The sequence below is a fragment of the Cetorhinus maximus genome, chromosome 20 (genome assembly GCF_964194155.1).
Source record: "Cetorhinus maximus chromosome 20, sCetMax3.hap1.1, whole genome shotgun sequence".
NCBI lineage: Eukaryota > Metazoa > Chordata > Chondrichthyes > Lamniformes > Cetorhinidae > Cetorhinus > Cetorhinus maximus.
In genome coordinates this window covers 35,518,760-35,538,203 of record NC_135898.1, presented here as the reverse complement: position 1 = coordinate 35,538,203, position 19,444 = coordinate 35,518,760, and the positions used below count along the sequence as shown (strand labels likewise).

Below are 19,444 nucleotides of genomic sequence, written 5' to 3'. Positions count from 1 at the left end.
CATCACATTTTAGAAAGGATGTGAGGATCCTTGGAAGGGTGCAGAGGAGATTTACCAGAATGGTTGCAGGGATGAGGGATTTCAGCCACCAAAGTTAGTTTGGAGAACCTTGGAGCAAAGGGGATTGAGGGGAGATTTGGTAGAGGTGTACGAGATTATGACACATTTCGATAAGGTACACCAGGAAAAGCTGTTCCCATTAGCTGATGATACAAGGACTAGGGGACATGGATGCGTTGAAGTGGGGGGGACAGGTGGAGTGCTGTGGTGGATGTGAGGAAGAACTGATGCGAGTGACAATGACCTGGAACTCACTGCCCAGGAGGGTGATGGAAGCGGGGACAGTGAACAGTTGCGAAAGGAAATTGGAGTTTAGAAGAATGAGAGGCAACCTTACTGAAACATTTAAGATTCTTAGAGGGCTTGGCGGGGGTGTATGCTGCAAGGCTGTTTCCCCTTCTGGGAGAGACTAGGACCAGAGGGCATAATCTCATAATAAGGGGTCTCCCATTAAAACAGAGATTAGGAGGAACTTCTTCTCTGAGGGTGGTGAATCTGTGGAATTCTTTATCACAGAGGGCTATAGAGGCTGGGTTGTTAAGTATATTCAAGGTTGAGATGGACAGATTTTTAATCAGTAAGGGAATCGAGGGCTATGGGGAAAAGGCAGGAAAGTGGAGTTGAGGGTTATCAGATTAGCCATGATCTCATTGAATGGCAGAGCAGACTCGATGGGCTGAATGGCCCACTTCTCCTACATCTTGTTTTATGAATGGGCATTTGAGAGGGCAAAAACTTTCAGGGCTACGGGGATAGAGCAGGGGAATGTGACTGACTGACTGGATTGCTCCACAGAGAGCAGCATGAGCGCAATGAGCCAAATGGCCTCCTTCTGTGCCGAAAATGACACCATTAGTAGCAAGAAATGCTTTAAAGCACTAACTCCCATATATCCATATCTTAACTGCTCACATATGAATATTAAATAAGAATTCAAGTGCAATTTCTTAAAGTGTAGGTGGGGATAGACTACAGGAAATAAAACCTTAATTACACCTTACATTTTAAAAGGAACAAGGACACTTTTTGAAGCCGAAAGTATATTATGTATACCTGTATTTTGTTTTAAAGTTAGTGATCTCCCAGTCTCTTGTTATGACTCTTCCACTTGCTTTGACTTTTTCATAATGTATCAGAATCCTCAGTGGTTTTTTTCACTTCTATATCTTCTGAGGCAGATTGTAATTAGACCATAAAGTTGTTTTTTTTTGTACAGCTTCCAGAGAGAGGGAAAAAAAAACTGGAATAAATTAGCCAGCTGATTTATATTGCTTTCAAACATTTTTGTAAGTTTTCTGGCAGCAGTTGTTTTGAAAACAGAACAATTTTGTTTTCCATGTTACTCCATCTGTCAGTTGTATGTAATTTAAAAATATTTTGATGGATTATCATTAATAAGTGATTTCCCTCCATAGGACTTTTTGAAAGTGTGCATGTTGGACTAATCCTTGCACTGAAACCACTCAATTGTCACCATAATAACCCAGAAATGATTTAGTAGGCTTTCGTCAAATTTAATAAGTTCATTTTATAGCGATATGCTGGAAGCCATCCATCAATCTGACTTTTTGCTGCTTATTCTATTGGTTCCCACTGACAGTTACCCCTGTAGCTGCTAAGTGAGACTAGTTTGGAACATGACCATGCTGAGCAAGGGGGATGTGTATTGTCTGTCTTTCTGAGGTTACTGATGTGGCATCTTAATTATTCAAGTTTCCTCGCCTCATCAGACCTGCTAAGAACTGTGTTAACATCAGATAGTTACTTCATTAAAGTCTCTGAAAATCCTCGATGGGATGGGACAGCACTGCTGGGGCCTCTATCACTGACTCCAGCCAACCTCTGATTGGGTTGGGGGAGCTCCCTGGATAAACACCTCGCACGGATTGGGAAGATTGCCACATAGGGGTGGGGCAGGGTGAGTGTCCTTCCCACCCCCTTTCAGATACAACTGAACACCCCACCACGGCTCACCCCCACTGAAAGGGGTGAGCTGTGAACCTCTGGTTGCTGGCTGGTTAGGCCTATGTCCAGGTACTGGGCCTGTCTTTGATTCTTCCTGCAAACTCCTGCTGCAGATACTGGTGGCAGTACACAGAAAGGGACACGGATTTTCAGGGCCAGAGTTTAACCAAACTTAATTGTTTATCCTGTTAACATGCTTTGCACTCATTGTGAAATTAGATGTACTGGACTCTTAGGAATTTGCATAATTTGTTCCAATGAAACCAAATTCATTTCCCAAGATACTCAAATGGTTTAGCAATACTTTAGCCAGCAATGTATAATTGACTCCCACTACACCCGTATCTCAACCGTTAACCATTAACCTGCCTGTGAAAAATAGTTTTTGTTTGTTCTTAGGATGTGGGCAGCATTAGAGAACAATGCAGCCAATTTCTACTTCCTCGGACAAGGTGACCCACTGTAAATGGTTTGGTGAGGGTGTTCCTATGATGGTTTTAAGCAGGAAATCTTGGAATGTTAATCCAGCGACGATGAAAAAAGTGATAATATGTGACCAAATCAGATTGGTATGTGACTTGGAGGTGATCGTCTTTCTGTGAATGACGTTTCTTAAAAGAAGACACTAAAATCTATTTTGTCTTCTCATTGTGTTTAGATTACATTCTGAACAAGCTCCCAATATGTTGGGATGAATGCATTTTCCTTTGAGCTGGGGAGAATTTTATCTGTTTACAAGTTGATTAAACAAAATGTTATCTTTTTTATAGGCCAAGAAACAAAGTCCAGTTATATTTAACATCCCTAAAAGATCAACAGGGAACATAAAGAGTCACTGAATTTTTCACATGCTTAGCTTAATGTTGAAAAAGGTTTGATTCTAGTTAGGAAATAAAAACAGAAAATGCTGGAAAAGCTCAGCAGGTCTGGCAGCATCTGTGGAGAGAGGAACGGAGTTAACATCTTGAGCCTGTATGATTCTTCAGAGCATCCTCAGTATTTTACTTTTATACTGATTCCAGATCTGCCTGGTTGCTTGTAAATGCTCACAAATACAAAAGGGAGATTTAATAGTGCCGTTCAAAACGATGAGGGGTTTTGATGGAGTAAACATTAAGAAACTGTACTTGCAAGAGGTTTGGTAACCACAGAGTGTGGATTTGAGGTAATTGGCCTTCATTGGCCAAAGAGCCAGAGGGGAGATGAGAAATTTTAATGTCGCAAGTTTTGGAATGCACTGACTGAAAGGGTGGTGAAAGTACATTCAGCAATAACCTATAAAAGGCAATTGAATAAATACTTGAGGTGGGGGGGAAGGAAAAATTGCAGGGGAAAGAGCAGGGGAGTGATTGTTTTATATAGCTGGATGGTTCTTTGAAAGAGTTGGAACAGGCATGATGGGCTGAATGGCCTCTGGTGCTGTTGATTCTATATGGAACTTACTTTTTTCATGCATTCAGGATTTAAAATTTATAGTAGTATACATCAGTTTATCTCCTGTTGTCATTGTAATGTGTGCTGCATGTAAAGTTGGAACTCTGGTCCCATATTGGGGAAATGGGGACAAATGAATTACAATATTCCAGATCAGATGGTATTGTTCCTATGAATGGAGGGGAGGGAGGTGGTGTTGGTGGGTGTGGATGAATTCCCAGGGTAAGTTTGGTTGCTGGCGACCTAAGGAGAAACTGGACTTTTCAGGAGATTTGAGAAAAGTCAGTGGTGGAGCATTGTATGAAGATAAGCAGACATTGGTTGAGCAAGAGACCAAATAAACTTCATCTGCCTACAGAATGATAGGGATATAAGGGAGTAGCGGAGTGTAGGGTGCTCACATGAAGGCCTGCAACATAATGGTATGTGCTGCATCAAGGTATTGCAAAAATGTGGCCTACATTTGAGTTGAGCTCATTAGCTCCCATTCTTCAGTGGAAAGAGGAAGGCCAAAACTGTCTAGGCAACTCAGGACAGGTAAGAAATGTGGCCAACACCCCAAGAGCAAATTTACAAGTGTTATGGAGAGATGGGGATGAGAAAGGGGATGTGCTTCGATCTTCCCACTGAGCTAACGCATTCAAATTTCCACTGGTCATGTTCTGGTTTTGGCCAATGTTTTGGTAAATGTTACAGGAAACAATGGGAGCAATTACAAAAACAGATCTCTGACAGGTTCACATGAAGTGACAGCACGCCAGAACAAAATCTTGGTCATTCATTATCACCTGTAGATTGAGATGAGATTATTGTCACTGATCGCTCTGATGCATCCTTTATTGTATTTGTTAACCTCAGCACTACTGTTTGCCATGTTAACATTTCACATTCTTTCATCTGTTATTTTAAAATGGGGAGAAATAAATGGGCTAGCATTGAAACAGTGCCAGGGGGAAATTTATGTGAACACTTTGCCTGCAGTACAAACATACAAGCAGTCATTTCTAAACCTATTGTGGAGCTGCTCATGAGGTCAGGAGGATTTTGTTTTGGCAGGGTGTGTTGTCAGAGAACATGCAGAATCTGTTGCAGTTCAAACATTCATGAAATGGCCATCTGCCAAAAAAACAACTATTTATTTTAATCAATCTCTTTATATAAAAAAAAATTCACAAGAACATGGGGTTGATGCTGGAATTGTGCTGTTGTGCATGTCGGAGTTAACCCTTAAACAGGTAGTGAAGTGTATGAAATGTTTGCTGCTGATGGAATTTGAGTGAACATATAAGTGGCAACACTCCTTTATTGTTCCTGATTTCAGTGCAAGTGAATCACCTTTTTAATGCTCAGTTGAATTGGATTCCCATTTGGGTGCGAGTAGATTCATTGTGAGTGTTTTTGGTCGCGGACTTTAAGGCATAATGGTGCGATTGAGATTCAGCTACCCACCTTGCACCCACTGTGAAACAGAAAATCAGGCAGGGTGTAAAGTGAGTTGATAGTTAATTCACTATCACCCTGTGGTGGCATTTTGCATTAAAAGTGAAAAATAAATGACACAGATGAGGCAAGATCTTCTGTTCGGCATCACTTTAATGCCAATCCACTTACCTTTATGACTTTCTGCCAGTGTTAAATTGATGATTGGACATCAAGGCTGCTGCATACTTCACTTGACGTAATCTTAGCAAGGTGTACTTTACACAGTATAAGGAAACTTGTGATTTATTTATGAGGGGATAGATTTCGTGCAGGAAGCAAAACGATTATTTATAGAAAGATTACAAGCATCATACCTTGATAATGTATTGCAAAGAGCCTCTTATTCACAATCGTATCTTGTTTATTGTCATGACACCTAATTATGTGATCAATGACAGTTCTTGATTCTTGTGTGCATTTGCAGTGCAGAGTCCACTGGTTGGAGTGAGCGTTTTAGTTAAACTGTATCCAGCCACGCACATTGCTTTCCACCAAATTCAAAAAGCGGGGCCGGAAGAATCTCAGGTCACAAAATACTTAAATTAATTTTGAAAGGTTTCCTAGGAGATCCAGCGGACTTTGCCAAACTGGTTTGATTCCACCCTAGGTTCTGGCTGCTTGTCCCAACAAAACCCCCCTCCTTAAACCAGCTTATATTTCACCCCTTTCCTAATTTTACTTAGTTCTGTTGAAGGGTCATGAGGACTCGAAACATCAACTGTACTCTTCGCCGATGCTGCCAGACCTCCTGAGTTTTTCCAGGTATTTCTGTTTCTGTTTTTGTCTAGGTTCACATGCCACTGATACAAGGTGTCAGCCTTTGTTCCATGTGTTACTCTCTTGGTTTCTCAGTTTGGGGGTGGGGGGGTTCAACTCCTAATACAGAGACTTGAGCACAAAATCGAAGTTGGTGTTCCAGTGCAGTACAGAGGGAGTGCTGCATTGTCAGGAGGTACTGTCTTTTGAATAAGATGTTAAACTGAGGCCCTGTTTGCCTCCTCAGGCCAATTTCTTTTAACCCTCAACAAATAATGCAGATAACCTGATCATCATCGCATTGCTGTATGCAAATTGACTGCTGCGTTTCATACATTAGAACAGTATTACACTTCAGAAGTGCTTCATTAGCTTTGGAATGTCCTCTGGTCATGAGCGCTATAGGAATACAAATCATTCTTTACCTTTTTACAAAGTCCCCTGAGCCTGAGATTCTCACCGTGGCTTACACCAGGATCACATTAGGCTCCTGCTCTGAATTCACACTGCAAGTTTAACATCAACAAGAAATGGAAACTGGCTTGGCTAATGGCAAACCTGTTGTGTAACTGTCCCCTTAGAGAACATCATAACACTAGATCGATGAAAGATGCAGTTCCGCTACCAGACAAAAGGTTTTACAACTGGCATCCTAACAATGTATTAGATTATGAACAAATTTATCTAAATATGGACTTGAAGTTACTTCAATAACTATATTAGTTTTATATGGCAGTAGGAGATGTACTTGTCAGAACTGTTAATTGAGCTAGCAAGATGGTGGCCATCACCACTATGTCTTAAATCTGCTAACGTGGCTTAGCATCAATTTTTGACATGCTACAGTGAAATGCCTTGGGACATTTTACTTTGTTAAAGTTGCTATATTGATGTAAAGGTGCTTGTGGGTGGAATGGTGGGAGTCTTTAAGCAGTTGAAGAAATTGATTTGTGGTCCAGTCTCTCTCGAATATTGCCATGATCATAATGTTGCTATTTAATCTTTAAACAGTTCATTGTTACAAGTTGAGGAACTAAATTTTGCCACTTCTTCTGTTGTGGTGTTCTTGCTGACTGACTATACTGTACAAATGCAAAGATACGATACTCTGTCCAATTTACTCGAGCCTTAAGTTTAACATGTTTTTATTCAAGGTTATCAACAGTACTCCACTGAAAAGACAGTGAATGAACAGTAATTGGATCATCATTATCCATCAGGGGCGATTCCAAGTTCTGTCTATTCTATAACTGTGGGTCGTTTTAACCTTAATACATGCCTGTGAAAATTGGGATGGGATTGGTTGCCCAGTGGATGGTAAAATGGGGCAGCACATAAAACGGACAACAACCCTTTCAATTTCCCCCTAGAACAGATTAGGTTAAAATTCCACCCCCCCCTTGTCATGTAACTCTGCCCTCAAGTGCTTTTCACATGTTACCTGTTCAGCCAACAAAGCAAAAGACTGCAATGCAAAGCGAAATGAGACTCTCCCTCTGCCAGGGAATCTCACTCTCGTGCTGGCTTGGGTCCCGATCCAGACTGCGTTTACACTGTAGTTCCAGTGCGAAACCATAGCACAAGAGGTAATTGCAGCCCTCTGATGCTTTTTGAAAGTCATGATCCAGTTATACTCACTGGAAACAGTCCTGATTGTTACTTGGGTTCAGTTCTTGCATCAAATGACTCCTTAAATAAGATCGTCATTATTCCTGCGAGGCTGGAAATAATACATTTTGAGTTCAGCCCTTTACGTTTAGGAACATAGGAACTAGGTTGAGGGCATTGAGCTTGTTCCAGCATTTCAGTATGTTGTTGATAATCATCTATCCGCCATTGCTCCGTAACACTTGATACGCTTACCCAACACACAGATTATCAAACTCAATTTTAGAACTTTTAGTTTATCCATTCCAACCAGCTTCAACAGCTTTCTTGGGCAGAGTGTTCCAGATTTCTGTTACCCTTTGGGCTGAATTTTCCTGCAGGTTTTGGTAACAAATGGGGATTGAGAGCCAGCACTTGATGTCGGCGAGACTGGCACAGGGATGCTCCAGGAGGTGGCCTCTGAGCTCGCCATCCAATTAAGGATTGTGGGTGGGCTCCAGAAGCTGCCGGCCCAATCAGGGCCAGCAGCTCAGAAGCCTCAATATATAGAGGGTACCCTGGAAAGGGGAAGGTTAAAAATTCAGAGGGGCCAAGCAGGCAGGTCCACGGGATCCCACCGGATGGCTTGTCGGGTCATGGGGGTTGCTGTTCCTGCTTGTGGCTCCCACTTTGGGCCAAGGAGCGTCCGGCTCTGATAGACCCCCTGAGCTGTCACTGGGAGGCGGCCTCGCCATGCAGCGGGAAGGTTCCCTTTTTCGCCAGTGAAATGTTGGCGGGCACTTGAAATCATCCCTAATTGGAGTCTTCACTATCCTGATTGGCTGTCCGCCTCTGTTTAGCAGGCAGCTAACTCATCTCCCTGCCCGCCCAGCAACGGGAATGCTTTCTGATATGGCTCTCCCCCGCCTCGCCCCCTGGCAGTGCCCTCTCACCACCTTGCCTCCATGCCCCCCCTGGGCCAGTAAAGAAGAATGAGAGGAAGTGATTCCTGATATCATCACTGAGTGGCCTTGCTCTAATTTTACCCTCTTGTTCTGCTCCCCCATCCTCCACTCCACTCACACATGAGAAGCCACATTGACCAAACTGTGCTTATTTTACAAGGAAGCACGTTGGATTATTTGGGTTATATATCATAACTTTTATTATTGGACACAAGTTAATTTCTGAACTCTTTGGGTGTGGAGCCAATTCCACTAACCTTCCACAAGCATATGCTGTGTTGGCCGAACTCCTGGATGCTTTACTTGTAATTGTACAAAAGTAGCAGCTGTACACTGAAAAGAAAGCAGTGTTTATTTTTTTTAAAAAGCCCTCAGAAGCACAAAACACTGTAAAGCTATGCAGCTATCCATTTAGAGAAAGAGATATACAGTTTAATTCAGGGTGGGGTTGAAATTAAATCTTTCCTGCAGGAACAAAATATTTGTCCTTGTCCTGGTAAACACTAAATGCATCCACCAAGTGACCTTTCATTTTAGCTGTATATATATATATATATATATATATATATAGAGCAGATAAATGAGTTATAAATGGTCGGCAGAATGTTACACACGCTGCCTGTCAAAACCACTCGAAAGCTTAGGGTGATGGCTGATTGAGGGCGAAATTGGCAAAACCATGGAAGCGTCTAGAATCATAGAATGGTTACAGGACAGAAAGAAGCCACTTGGCCCATTGTGGCCATGCTGGCTCTCTGCAAAAGCAGTTCACCTGGTGCCACTCCCCCGCCTTTTCCCCATAGCCCCACCATTTTTTTCCTCATCAGATAATGATCGAATTCTCTTTTGAAAGGCATGATTAAATCTGCCCCCACCACATTCTCAGGTAGTGCGTTCCAGACCCTAACCACTCACTGCGTAAAACAGTTTTTCCTCACGTCGTCGTGGCTTCTTTTGCCAATCACCTTAAGCCTATGCCCTTTGGTTCTTGATCCTTCCACCAATGGGGACAATTTCTCCCTATCCACTCTGCCCAGACACCTCGTGATTTTGAACACCTCTATCAATCTCCTCTCAACCTTCTCTCCTCTAAGGCGAATAGCCCTGTCACGACCGCGTGATAAGGGGTAAAATGACACCCTATTCTACTTGTCCAGGTCTGACCGTAACAGGGTTTTTTGTGAATTTCAGGAGAATGTGCTTCACCAATACTGCAGGTGCCCCACTAGTTGCGCTTTCAGGTTGTAAAGAATTAGACAGGCTTTCTTAAGTTAAACAAAGAACAAGATAAATTTATGGAACTAATTGTTTTTTTTTTGCAAAGTTTCAGGACAGTGTAAAGCCAACAGGAGATGGATCAAAAACAGAAATGCTGGAAAAACTCAGCTGGTCTGCCATCACCTGTGGAGAGAGAAACAGTTGACATTTTGAGTCTGTATGACCCTTCAGAGCAAGAGATGGGGTCTCTAATGCTCCCCAGGGAGTTGTCTGTTCTTTATCATCCCATTTGGTGGAATGCAAGCTTGTATATTGTGGCCATCTAGCAGTCTCCATTGTCTTTAGAGGATTTCCGTTTATTTTTTAAAATCCAACTAGAAAAAGAAAAATTAGAAATGGTGATTTTTTTTTTAAAAAGCACACCCTCGTAGCATCCCAACTTCTCCAATCTATCCATGTAACTGAAATTTCTCATCCATGGAACTATTATCATAAGTCTTTTCTGCACCATCTCTAAAGCCTTCACATCTTTCCTAAAGTGTGGTACCCAGAACTAGAAGCAATACTCCAGTTGAGGCCGAATCAGTGTTTTATCATGATCAAATATGCCAAGAAAAATGATTTAAATGCAGATTGTGCTGATGAACAGAAGAAGACACTTCCTTGGACTAGGTCCAGTTAATTGACAAGCTGGTTACCAGCCTTTCTGAATGATTATTCATCATGCAAATATAACTGTTCATTCAAATTCTATCCCACCCTTACCCAACAACCACAGAGCCTTGCTAGCTTTAGCAGGCATCACTTGGAATCAGAGGAATTGGCTTTTCAATTTTGCTGCTCTGTATCTTGGGGACTTTGAACTCCAGTTCTGCAATGTGCAACAGCTGAGTTCATCTAACTCTGTGCAGACCAGAGCTTGATATTTTATCTTGTCGGTATGTACGTCTTCAAACCATCTGGTGCATTTACCCACCAGAGCATCAGAAGGTGGAGCAGTGTTCTAAATTACACCTTAGACTCAGAATTGGAGCAGAATCCTTGAACGTCGTCCTGCAAGATTCTCCTAAATTCAGTCTCTAGCAGTTTTTCTTTCCAGGTTGCTTTTGAAGTAATCACAGTCCGTCAAATTATACAGGAGTATTGTATTAATTATTGCTTAGTCAGTGCTTGCTTAGTAAGCCTGTGAATCCAGCTACTATACAAAAATACTGTTTAGCCCATAATATTTTGTAATATAGACATATTGTTGTACATATATCACTAGTCTAGGTGTGGTGTCTGTCAGCCTGAGTTAGTGCAGGATAATGAGTCCATTAGCCATTATTGTGCTTTTTCCTGTTTAGGTTGCCATAGGCCAACTTAACTGCCAGTATAAAGCAAAACACTTTTAAAATCTTGTTTCAAACACATGTTTGTTATACATTAATTATATGTGTTCTTTCAAATAAATATTTAAACAGTCGCATGAGCTTCCACCTTCCCGAAGCTTCACGATGGGGCTTATGATTATATTCATGTGTAAATTTTTAACGCATTGTGTTTCAGTGATTCATATTAATGAACCTTCAAAGCTATTTCTTGCATCATGCCATAAATGGATTGTGCTATTTCCTTTGCTACTTTAGGATGATAATGAGAACAAATATTTTAATATTACCGATGATATCCTGTTTTCTAGTGACTTGAAATGTATTTAATTAAATAGCGTTGTGAAGGTAAGGTAGCTGTCACACACAGCAACAGGCCAGGTCTCTGTTCCATTCCATGTAATTAATATTCTCTGTTAACATGTATAACTCGTGTGTTTCTCCGCAGATGCCGATGATGCTGACGATGACTGTGATGACGTTGATGACACCAAGATCATTGTCCTCAGTTACCCACAGTACTGCCGCTATCGGACCATGCTGAAGAGGATTCAAAACCGATCATCCTCCTGGCTGGTTGATCAGTTTGTGATGGCGTTGGGTGGCATTGCAATACTAAATGAAAGCACCCGGATCCTGTACTGCCGTGACACATTTGATCATCCAACTCTGATTGAAAATGAGAGCATCTGCGATGAGTTTGGTAAGTACTTTGTCTGACGTTGTAAGCTCAGCAATGTGGTTGAAAGAGAGGACATTGTAAAAAGTTTGGAATTCCAATTGATAGACTGCCTAAATCTTTAAGCAGACTTTAAGGATGCCAAAATATGTTGCAATCCAAGAACTGTACTAATTTTTACATTACTAAACAGTGAAGGAATCTAAAAGAGACATTTTCTTGTAGCTTCCCACTAGATTGTCATGTTAAATTCTTCAGAAATTGAGTTTGACATTGTTGTCGAAGAAGAGGTTGCTTGTCCTATCAAGCTGCGCTGTTTGGGAAATAGCCTGAAAATAGGAGCAAATTGTGTGTAATTAGAATTAAATTGTTAGTTGAAAAACAAAAGTTTGAATTATTTTCTGGTATAAAATGTTTTGCGACTGAACATTGAACAAAAGGTAGCAAAAGCTAGCAAGAATGATTTCACTGAGGATCCATTTATGCTACTGTGAGTACAATAAGGTTTTGCTTGGTACTGATGTCAGGAGTTAGACTGTGAACGTAGCCTGAATCCAGCCTAACCTGACACTGCAACAAAGTGAAGCGAGACTTGATTCAGACTCGATTCATATCCAGTTTACACTACACAAGTTTAGAATTAGTCTGAAACCAAGACTGCTTTACACTGGCACTAAATTTGCCCTGTAAATCTAGCGTAAAGGATACGGGGTTGAAAACCACCGCTCTCTGAATATCTGTTATATTTAAAAATCTTCCAGTTCACCAAGTGGCCAACAAACCAAGCCAGTGATGGTTTGATGTAAACCAAACAGATGCAATTCCTTGTGGATATTACAGTGCTGATCATCTCACACAATGGGCTGCTTTTGCAAGCCCCTAAGACTCTTGCATAATTGTTTGGAAAAGTTGGAATATGTACAACAGAAAAAAACGTTTGATTGTTAAAATGCATATTTGGGTCATTAAAACTCGTTAATTATTAACTTTCATCTTTCACTTTCTGGTGCAGAAATCAATTAATAAAAACAGATTAGGAGTAAGTTTCTAAACTATTTTGGAAAGTCAAAAGGGGCAGCCTGAGGTTTTGAATGTTTGTAACAAGCAGTGCTTGCAGGGTTTAAAAAGTTTAGACTTGTACAACACTTTTTTTTCCCCTAACAACTGCGAGTGCGTGCATTTATTTAGCACCTGTTAATGTAGTAAAACTTACCAAAATGCTTCTCAGGAGCATAAGCAGGCACAAATTGGCACCAAGCCAAAGAGAGAGAGATGTTGAATCAGATGATCAAAAGCTTGGCAAAGAAGTAGGGTTTTAAGGAGCCTCTTCAAGAGGTAGAACACGGGAGGTTTGGAGAGTGAATTCCAGAGCATGGGGTCAAGGCAACTGAAGGCACAGCTGCCAATATTGAGGCAAAGGAAAGTAGAGCCATGAGTTTGGGAGGGTTGAGTTAGATGGTGGTGAAGGAAAAGGTGAACACTGCAACTGCAAATTAGCTTTTCCTGCTTTCCAACCTGGACACCTGACACAAAATAGCCGAAGTCTTGGATTAGCCTGAAGGATTCTTTGTTTAAAGGAGAAACTGTCTCATCATTTCAATATTGTCTTGGTGCTGCACTGGTGAACCATTCTACCCAAGAGTCAGGAAGATGGGATGAACACGTGTTCTGCTTTGGTTATATGGAGGAAGCTGGTCAGATCTAATTTGGAGATTACAACATTCTGCAGCTTTTATAGGACCAAAGTAAACATGATATCAGTCTTGAGAAGGGCTAGGTTGTCGATAAAGAGCAGGTATTCTTGCTGAAAAATCACATTCTGTTGGACTGTTGCCAGAAATGAGTAAAACTGACAAAATGCAGTTGGCAATATTGGCTGTGTTTCCTTTATTTGGAAATATTAACCTTGAACTGTTGAGCTCTGGAATTCTCTCTCCCCAGCTGCCATTAGGTTATCAAATTACTTGGTTTCTGTGCAGATTGTTATCAGCCAATGTAACTATAAATTCAAACTGGCTTTTTTTTCCACTTAAATTTTGTCATATAGAAAAGTAAATGGAAAGTTTAAAAAAAAAATAAAGCATTAAGTAGCTGCCCATTCTGGGCAGACTGAGTGGAAAAATACACAATGGGCTGACTCATTCGTTCAGATTATGTGTTTATGACTGCATTATACAAATAACCATCGGTAGAATTATTAACATCAATTATTATGGTACGTGATTCAAAGTGTGTCTAATTTTCAGTGGATAATAGGTTTAATATACTACCCTAATACTTTTTCATAGTATATATAATAAATAGAATTTTCCGAAAGTCTGCTGGATTCCTTTCTAATGTAGTAATCGCATAACATGATGAGTGTTATTTTGCATTACATTGACATTGTAAAATATTCTCAAATCCTGGCACTGTGACAAAAACACTTCAATGTTGTAATGTAAAATTGCATTCACAGTATACACTATAGAAATAATAGATAAATAACAAGGTACCAGTTGATGACTGTAACCTGACCTCAGGCATGATTGGCTAATTGTTAACGTCCCAAGCTTCATTCTTGTAGCTTATAATATCACATGATTCTCACATTTAGCTTATCTTATAACGTGCACCCAAGCACCCAGTAATATCTCTGTCTGCCTGTCTTATCTATTTCAGTATCTAACTACATTTATATTTTTTTAACTACAACGGGTACAATGCCACACCAACATCACATGCCAAATGTCGCACTCCATTATACACTCAGTATCGCAGGTACAGGTGAAAATTAACCTTTTAAAAAAAAAAGTTACTTAATGCTGAGTCCTCTGACTACAATTAAATACAGAAGCACTTGCCAGCTTGCAAAGTTCCCTGACCAATCAACAATGAAACTCTGACTTGAGCTTAGGTTTACTTCAGAACATTTACTCTTTACTCCCCATAAAAAGGGGAGAAGTAAAAATTGTGCATTGCAAGGTATGAGGCCCTATATCCTCCGACTCTCTAGGAACAAATGTATATAATTACTAAATAGTCATTCCTTTTAAGTAGTGCTTGTTATATTATCAAGCAAAAGTGATGTCAGTATATAAAGCGTGACAGCAGGATTTATGGTTTTTAAAAAAGTCAAAAAATAAAACCAGATCTCTTTTAGACAGAAGTATAATTAAAGTGATGAGGAATGAGTGACAGTTATACAATGAGAATGGACTAGATGAAATTGGATAGAGTGAAAAAATACACTGCTTATTACAAGTTACCATGGTAAAGCTGTCATGGATAATATTCTTAGTATGGACAATTCCTCAACAGCAAACAGTTTTAACAATTAATAGATTTGTTAAGAAATAATGAACTCTCTGATTCTTGCTCTGAATGCATTAAATAATTTATTATAACTTTACCACGCAAATATTAACATTATCACAAAGCCGCCACCGCGCCCCCCCCCCCCCCCCCCCACCCCCCAAGCAAATCCTGTCCACCGTCTACAAGATGTAAGTCAGGAGTGTGATGGAATACTCTCCACTTGCCTGGATGAGTGCAGCTCCAACAACAGAAGAAGCTCAACAACTTCCAGGACAAAGTAGCCCACTTGATTGGGACTCTTTCCACCACTTCAGCATTCACTCCCTGCACCACCAATGCACAGTGGCAGCAGTGTGTACCATCTGCAAGATGTACTGCAGCAACTCACTAAGGCTCCTTCAACAGCACCTTCCAAACTCATGACTTCTACCACCTAGAAGAACAAGGATAACAGAGGCAAAGGAACACCACCATTTGTGAGTTCCTCTCCAAGCCACTCACCATCCTGACTTGGAACTATATCAGCTGTTCCTTCACCATCACTGGGTCAATATCCTGGAGCTCCCTTCCTAACAGCACCGTGGATGTACCTACATCAGATGAACGGTTCAAGAAGGTGGCTCACCACAGCCTTTTCAAGGGCAATTAGGGATGGGTAATAAATACTGCCCACACTATTGGCGCTCTTTCCTAGAATGAATAATAAAAAACACACACTTCCAAATCTAGTACTAAATATCCTGTCATTCTGTTTGTGTCTCTGTCTCTCTTATTCTACTTTAGAGAATTTGCCTTCAGAGTAATTTCATCAAATAAGTCTCTTGGTTTCAGAAATGAACAGTGCAGCTACCGAAACCTGAACGCACTCAGTATTTAGAGTTCCAGTAGAAATGTTCACGGTGTTTCCTACACGTTTCCTGTGTGTCAGTTCAGGCAGTAGAGTCTGTAATGGCAGTACAACTGTGATGTGTTAACAGTGAAAGCCGGGCACTGATTAAGTAACCAGGACACCTCCAGAAATCTCTAATGGCTTTAGGCAGAGGAGCACCTAGGGTAAGGGAGTGGGACTCCTGATGGAGGGAATTCCATCAAGAGGTGGATAGACTATCCTTGAATTAGCCAATGGTACCCACAAGCTGAAAATTGTGAATGTGGAGCAAGTCCATAAAAGAATGACTGAGCTCTGATGGTCAGTCGATCAAAATGTTGAGATATGTGTCTTCCATCTTCTGTGCAGACAAGGAGCCCACTGTTTATGCATTACCTCTCAGGGTTTACACTGGGGACAGAATGTTTCAGCCCCAACAGTGGTGGGTTTATTGGCAGGTGTGGCGGGAGGTGAAAAATTGCTTTCCTACCGGTATGAAATGATGCTGGAATGTCCGCTCCCACCCATCATGGCGGTCACCATTCCCACCAGAGGCTGGTGTGAAGCCGTTTTGCATCCTGCTAATGGGATGCAGATAAAGGCCTGATCGGATTTGTCCACCCGCCCCCCCCCCCACCCCCCAACCCTCCACTGTCCAATTACCCACGCCGCCAGTGCGATATTGCACATCCAGACCACCGTGGCATGGACATGTCGGGACTCACCTGGAAGAAGGCCTGGGCAGCTTGTGGAGATCAGAAGATGGAGGCCTCCAGCGACTGGAACACACCATGTGCAGCAGTGGGTGGGTGGAGCATCCATCACGCTGATCTTCTCATCGCAGGAACCTCCAGGAGGTGGATCTTCAAGCTGTAGGTGGATGTGTGCATGAGATACTGTTGGGGGATGATGGTCTGTGCTGGAGAGGGGGGAGGGGTTTAGATGGGGAGGAGAGAAATAGAGAAGTGGGGTGGGTGTGGAGGCCTAAAGGGGTTGGGTGAGGGGTGGGGGATGCAGGGAGGTTGCAGCTGGTAGAGAAAAGAGAAAGATGCTGCGGGGGTCATGGAACGGGTGAGCTGGTATGGCGTGGGAGGGTGGGAAGGGTTGTGCTGGAGTGCAGGCTGGGGGAGAGGGGCCACAGGGTGTGCAGGTGTGAATGGGCATTGGCTGAGAGAGGGGTCTGTGGTGTCAACTGAGTCCTGGTGGGGGATACTGATAGGAAGGGATGGTGAGGGTTAGAGGGGCAGTGGGAGGGTTAAGGTTTGGCGATGATGGGGCACTGAGGGTTATTGCAAGGGACACGGAAGAAGCAGCGGATTCTGGGGGTTGGCAGAATGAGCAGGGGGCAAATCTACTGTCACGAGAGTGTGCTCCTCGGGAAGGTAGGGGACGTGGACATTCACCTGCACAAGCCAGTGGGTAATGGGGCAGGTTGAAGGGTAACTGTGGGAAGGTCAAATGGTACACCTGGGTGGTCAGTGGTCATGGGAGGAAGGGTATGGGTCACAGGGGCACTGCATTTCAAAAGGAACATGAACTGTGGTCGCTCGCAACTACCCAGAGCCTTGTGGTGGAGATCTAGAGATGCTGCAGGGGGTTGGGTCAATGGGTGGGCGGAGCTGCAGGTCATCTCAACTGGACAACTGAAGGGGAATCCAGCATGTAGTTCTGACAATGCTAGGGCATTGGAACAGATGAAGTTGTGAAGGGCAAAGGCTCAGTGCCCATGGGAGACTTCTTACCCATGGCTCACAAGGGCCCTGGCAAAGACCTGTGCCTCCTGCACATGCCTGATTCTAGGGGACATAGACCTAGCCTGGGGTGGCCCTTGGAAGATGTTAGCAGGGGGTGGGTGGTCATACACAGGCTTAAGGACGACATAGCAATTAAACCACATCAGACTTCATTAAAGTGCAAGTGTACTCTATTTACAAAAGTGTCAAAACATTAACAATCATAGTACACCCGTGCAACCACGTGAAATCAAATCTTCTTAATCTTTCGTTCCCTACCGCAATGTCCTTGGCCCTCTGTGGGCTGGCGGTACTGCTGGACAGGCCTGCTTCTGGCTTTCCTCTTTCTGCTGGCACCTGTAAATAACGGGAGGAGAGCGAGTGACTACATGAGCTGCCTCCAATGTGGACGAACACATGACCCTTGGGTTTCTATGTGACTATATCATGCAGGGATTGTCAGAGGCCACTGCCGACGTCTCCATCTGTACAGGCTCGGTGTGGTTCCCCTCCTGCCCGCTGGGCTGCCCACTCCTCGAACTCAGTTCAGGCCGGCCCCCTCCCGTCTTCTCTCTCTCTCTCTCTCTCTCTCTCTCTCTCTATGTCTCTCTCTCTCTCTCTCTCTCTCTCTCCCCTGTTGTGCCTGAACTTTTCCTGTGCAAAGAGAGAAGATGGGGTTGAGAGCTATTGGGTTTCAGGTATCTTTCTCATGCTTTCAGTCTTACAAATAACCCACTGGATTGTGGGCCGTGTGACTGATGCACTGCAGGTTGTCCACAAGGGTTGTGGGGCAGCAGCCTCCCGAGCGCTGAGCCCATGCAGATAGAAGGATAAGGCTCACAGAGGCATGTCATTTACGGTGTTTGCTGGTGCCCTCAATGCCTAACCCCCTCACGCCCCACACCCCACCCCTCCCAAGGCAGCATCTGAGCTCCATGTGTGAAAGGCTCAGGGACCCGCATGGCCTCTCCACCTGCAGACTAGATGGACTGCAGTGGGGCTATGAGGCATCACCTTATCACGTTGAGTCATTCCTTTATGCATGGGCTGCACGGATGGTGCCCTTGGCACTGAGGCCCTCATGCCCCTCTGCCATTTAGTGAGGCGAGAGTGAGCAGTTGAGGGTTCATTTACCCTGGCGATGCAGATGAGGTCTTTCATCAGTTTGCGGCACTGCAGGGCAGTCCTATGGAGGCCCTGGGCACTGACCTCCCTGGTGACTTCTTCCCATGCAAGGTTGGCCACATGGCTCGGCGGCCTCCTTCCATTCCTGGGGTTCAGGACGCACCTCCTGGCCTCCACTGCACTGAGCAGCACATCGAGGGAAGCGTTGCTGAATCTGGGGCCAGAGCTCCCTGGGATGGCCAGGCCATCTCCTCCTTCAATGGTAGGTATGGAAGAAGTTGATGTCCAGGTGCCTTTTAAATATGGCACCTGGATATGATGGCGGGATGCGCACCATTCAGCCTGTCCTGCTGCATGATACGTCGGGAAACCTCCAACTGCATAATTAGACCAACATCGTGCGATTCGCCGCAAGTTCCCAGCGGCCTCTGTGGCGGGAAACACTCTGGGTTTCCACCCCTACCTCGCAACTTGGTCCCGGAATTGAACATTCCGCCCTGTACTTTTTCTTTTGGGATGAAATGCAATGCATTTTCTGTCCTTATTTCTCCAACAGTTTTGCAGCTATTGAGCCTTTTAATATTATTGAGCTTTGGTAGCAATTACAATTAGCCAGTATAGTACATGGCCTCAAACTAATGCCAGAAACCATTTCTGTGGCACTGTGCTTAGAAAAAGACCATGCGTTGTCTGTAGATGCCTACCCAGATATGTAGTGGAGCAGATGGTGGGGGATGGGCCACCTGCATGTACTTTCCTGGCACAGAGCCAAAACCATATAAACTTGAAGTGCATTCCTGATCATCCATTATTTGAAATGTATTCTAGGGCCAGGACTTGTAAAATGGATATGACTTTATAGAGAGATGAGTCTCACTGTTTTAAAATGTTCTTCCTTTTCTCAA

General features: G+C 43.1%; 1 protein-coding gene across 4 annotated transcripts in view; it reads left to right on the top strand.

Annotated features, from left to right (window-relative positions):
• arid5b (AT-rich interaction domain 5B) overlaps positions 1-19,444 on the top strand; it is a 143,195-nt gene that overhangs the window by 40,237 nt on the left and 83,514 nt on the right. For all 4 annotated transcript variants that reach the window (XM_078565884.1, XM_078565883.1, XM_078565885.1 and 1 more), the window contains one exon: positions 11,286-11,540. In XM_078565884.1, the coding sequence (XP_078422010.1) occupies positions 11,286-11,540 (255 nt within the window). The remainder of the gene's footprint in view (positions 1-11,285; positions 11,541-19,444) is intronic.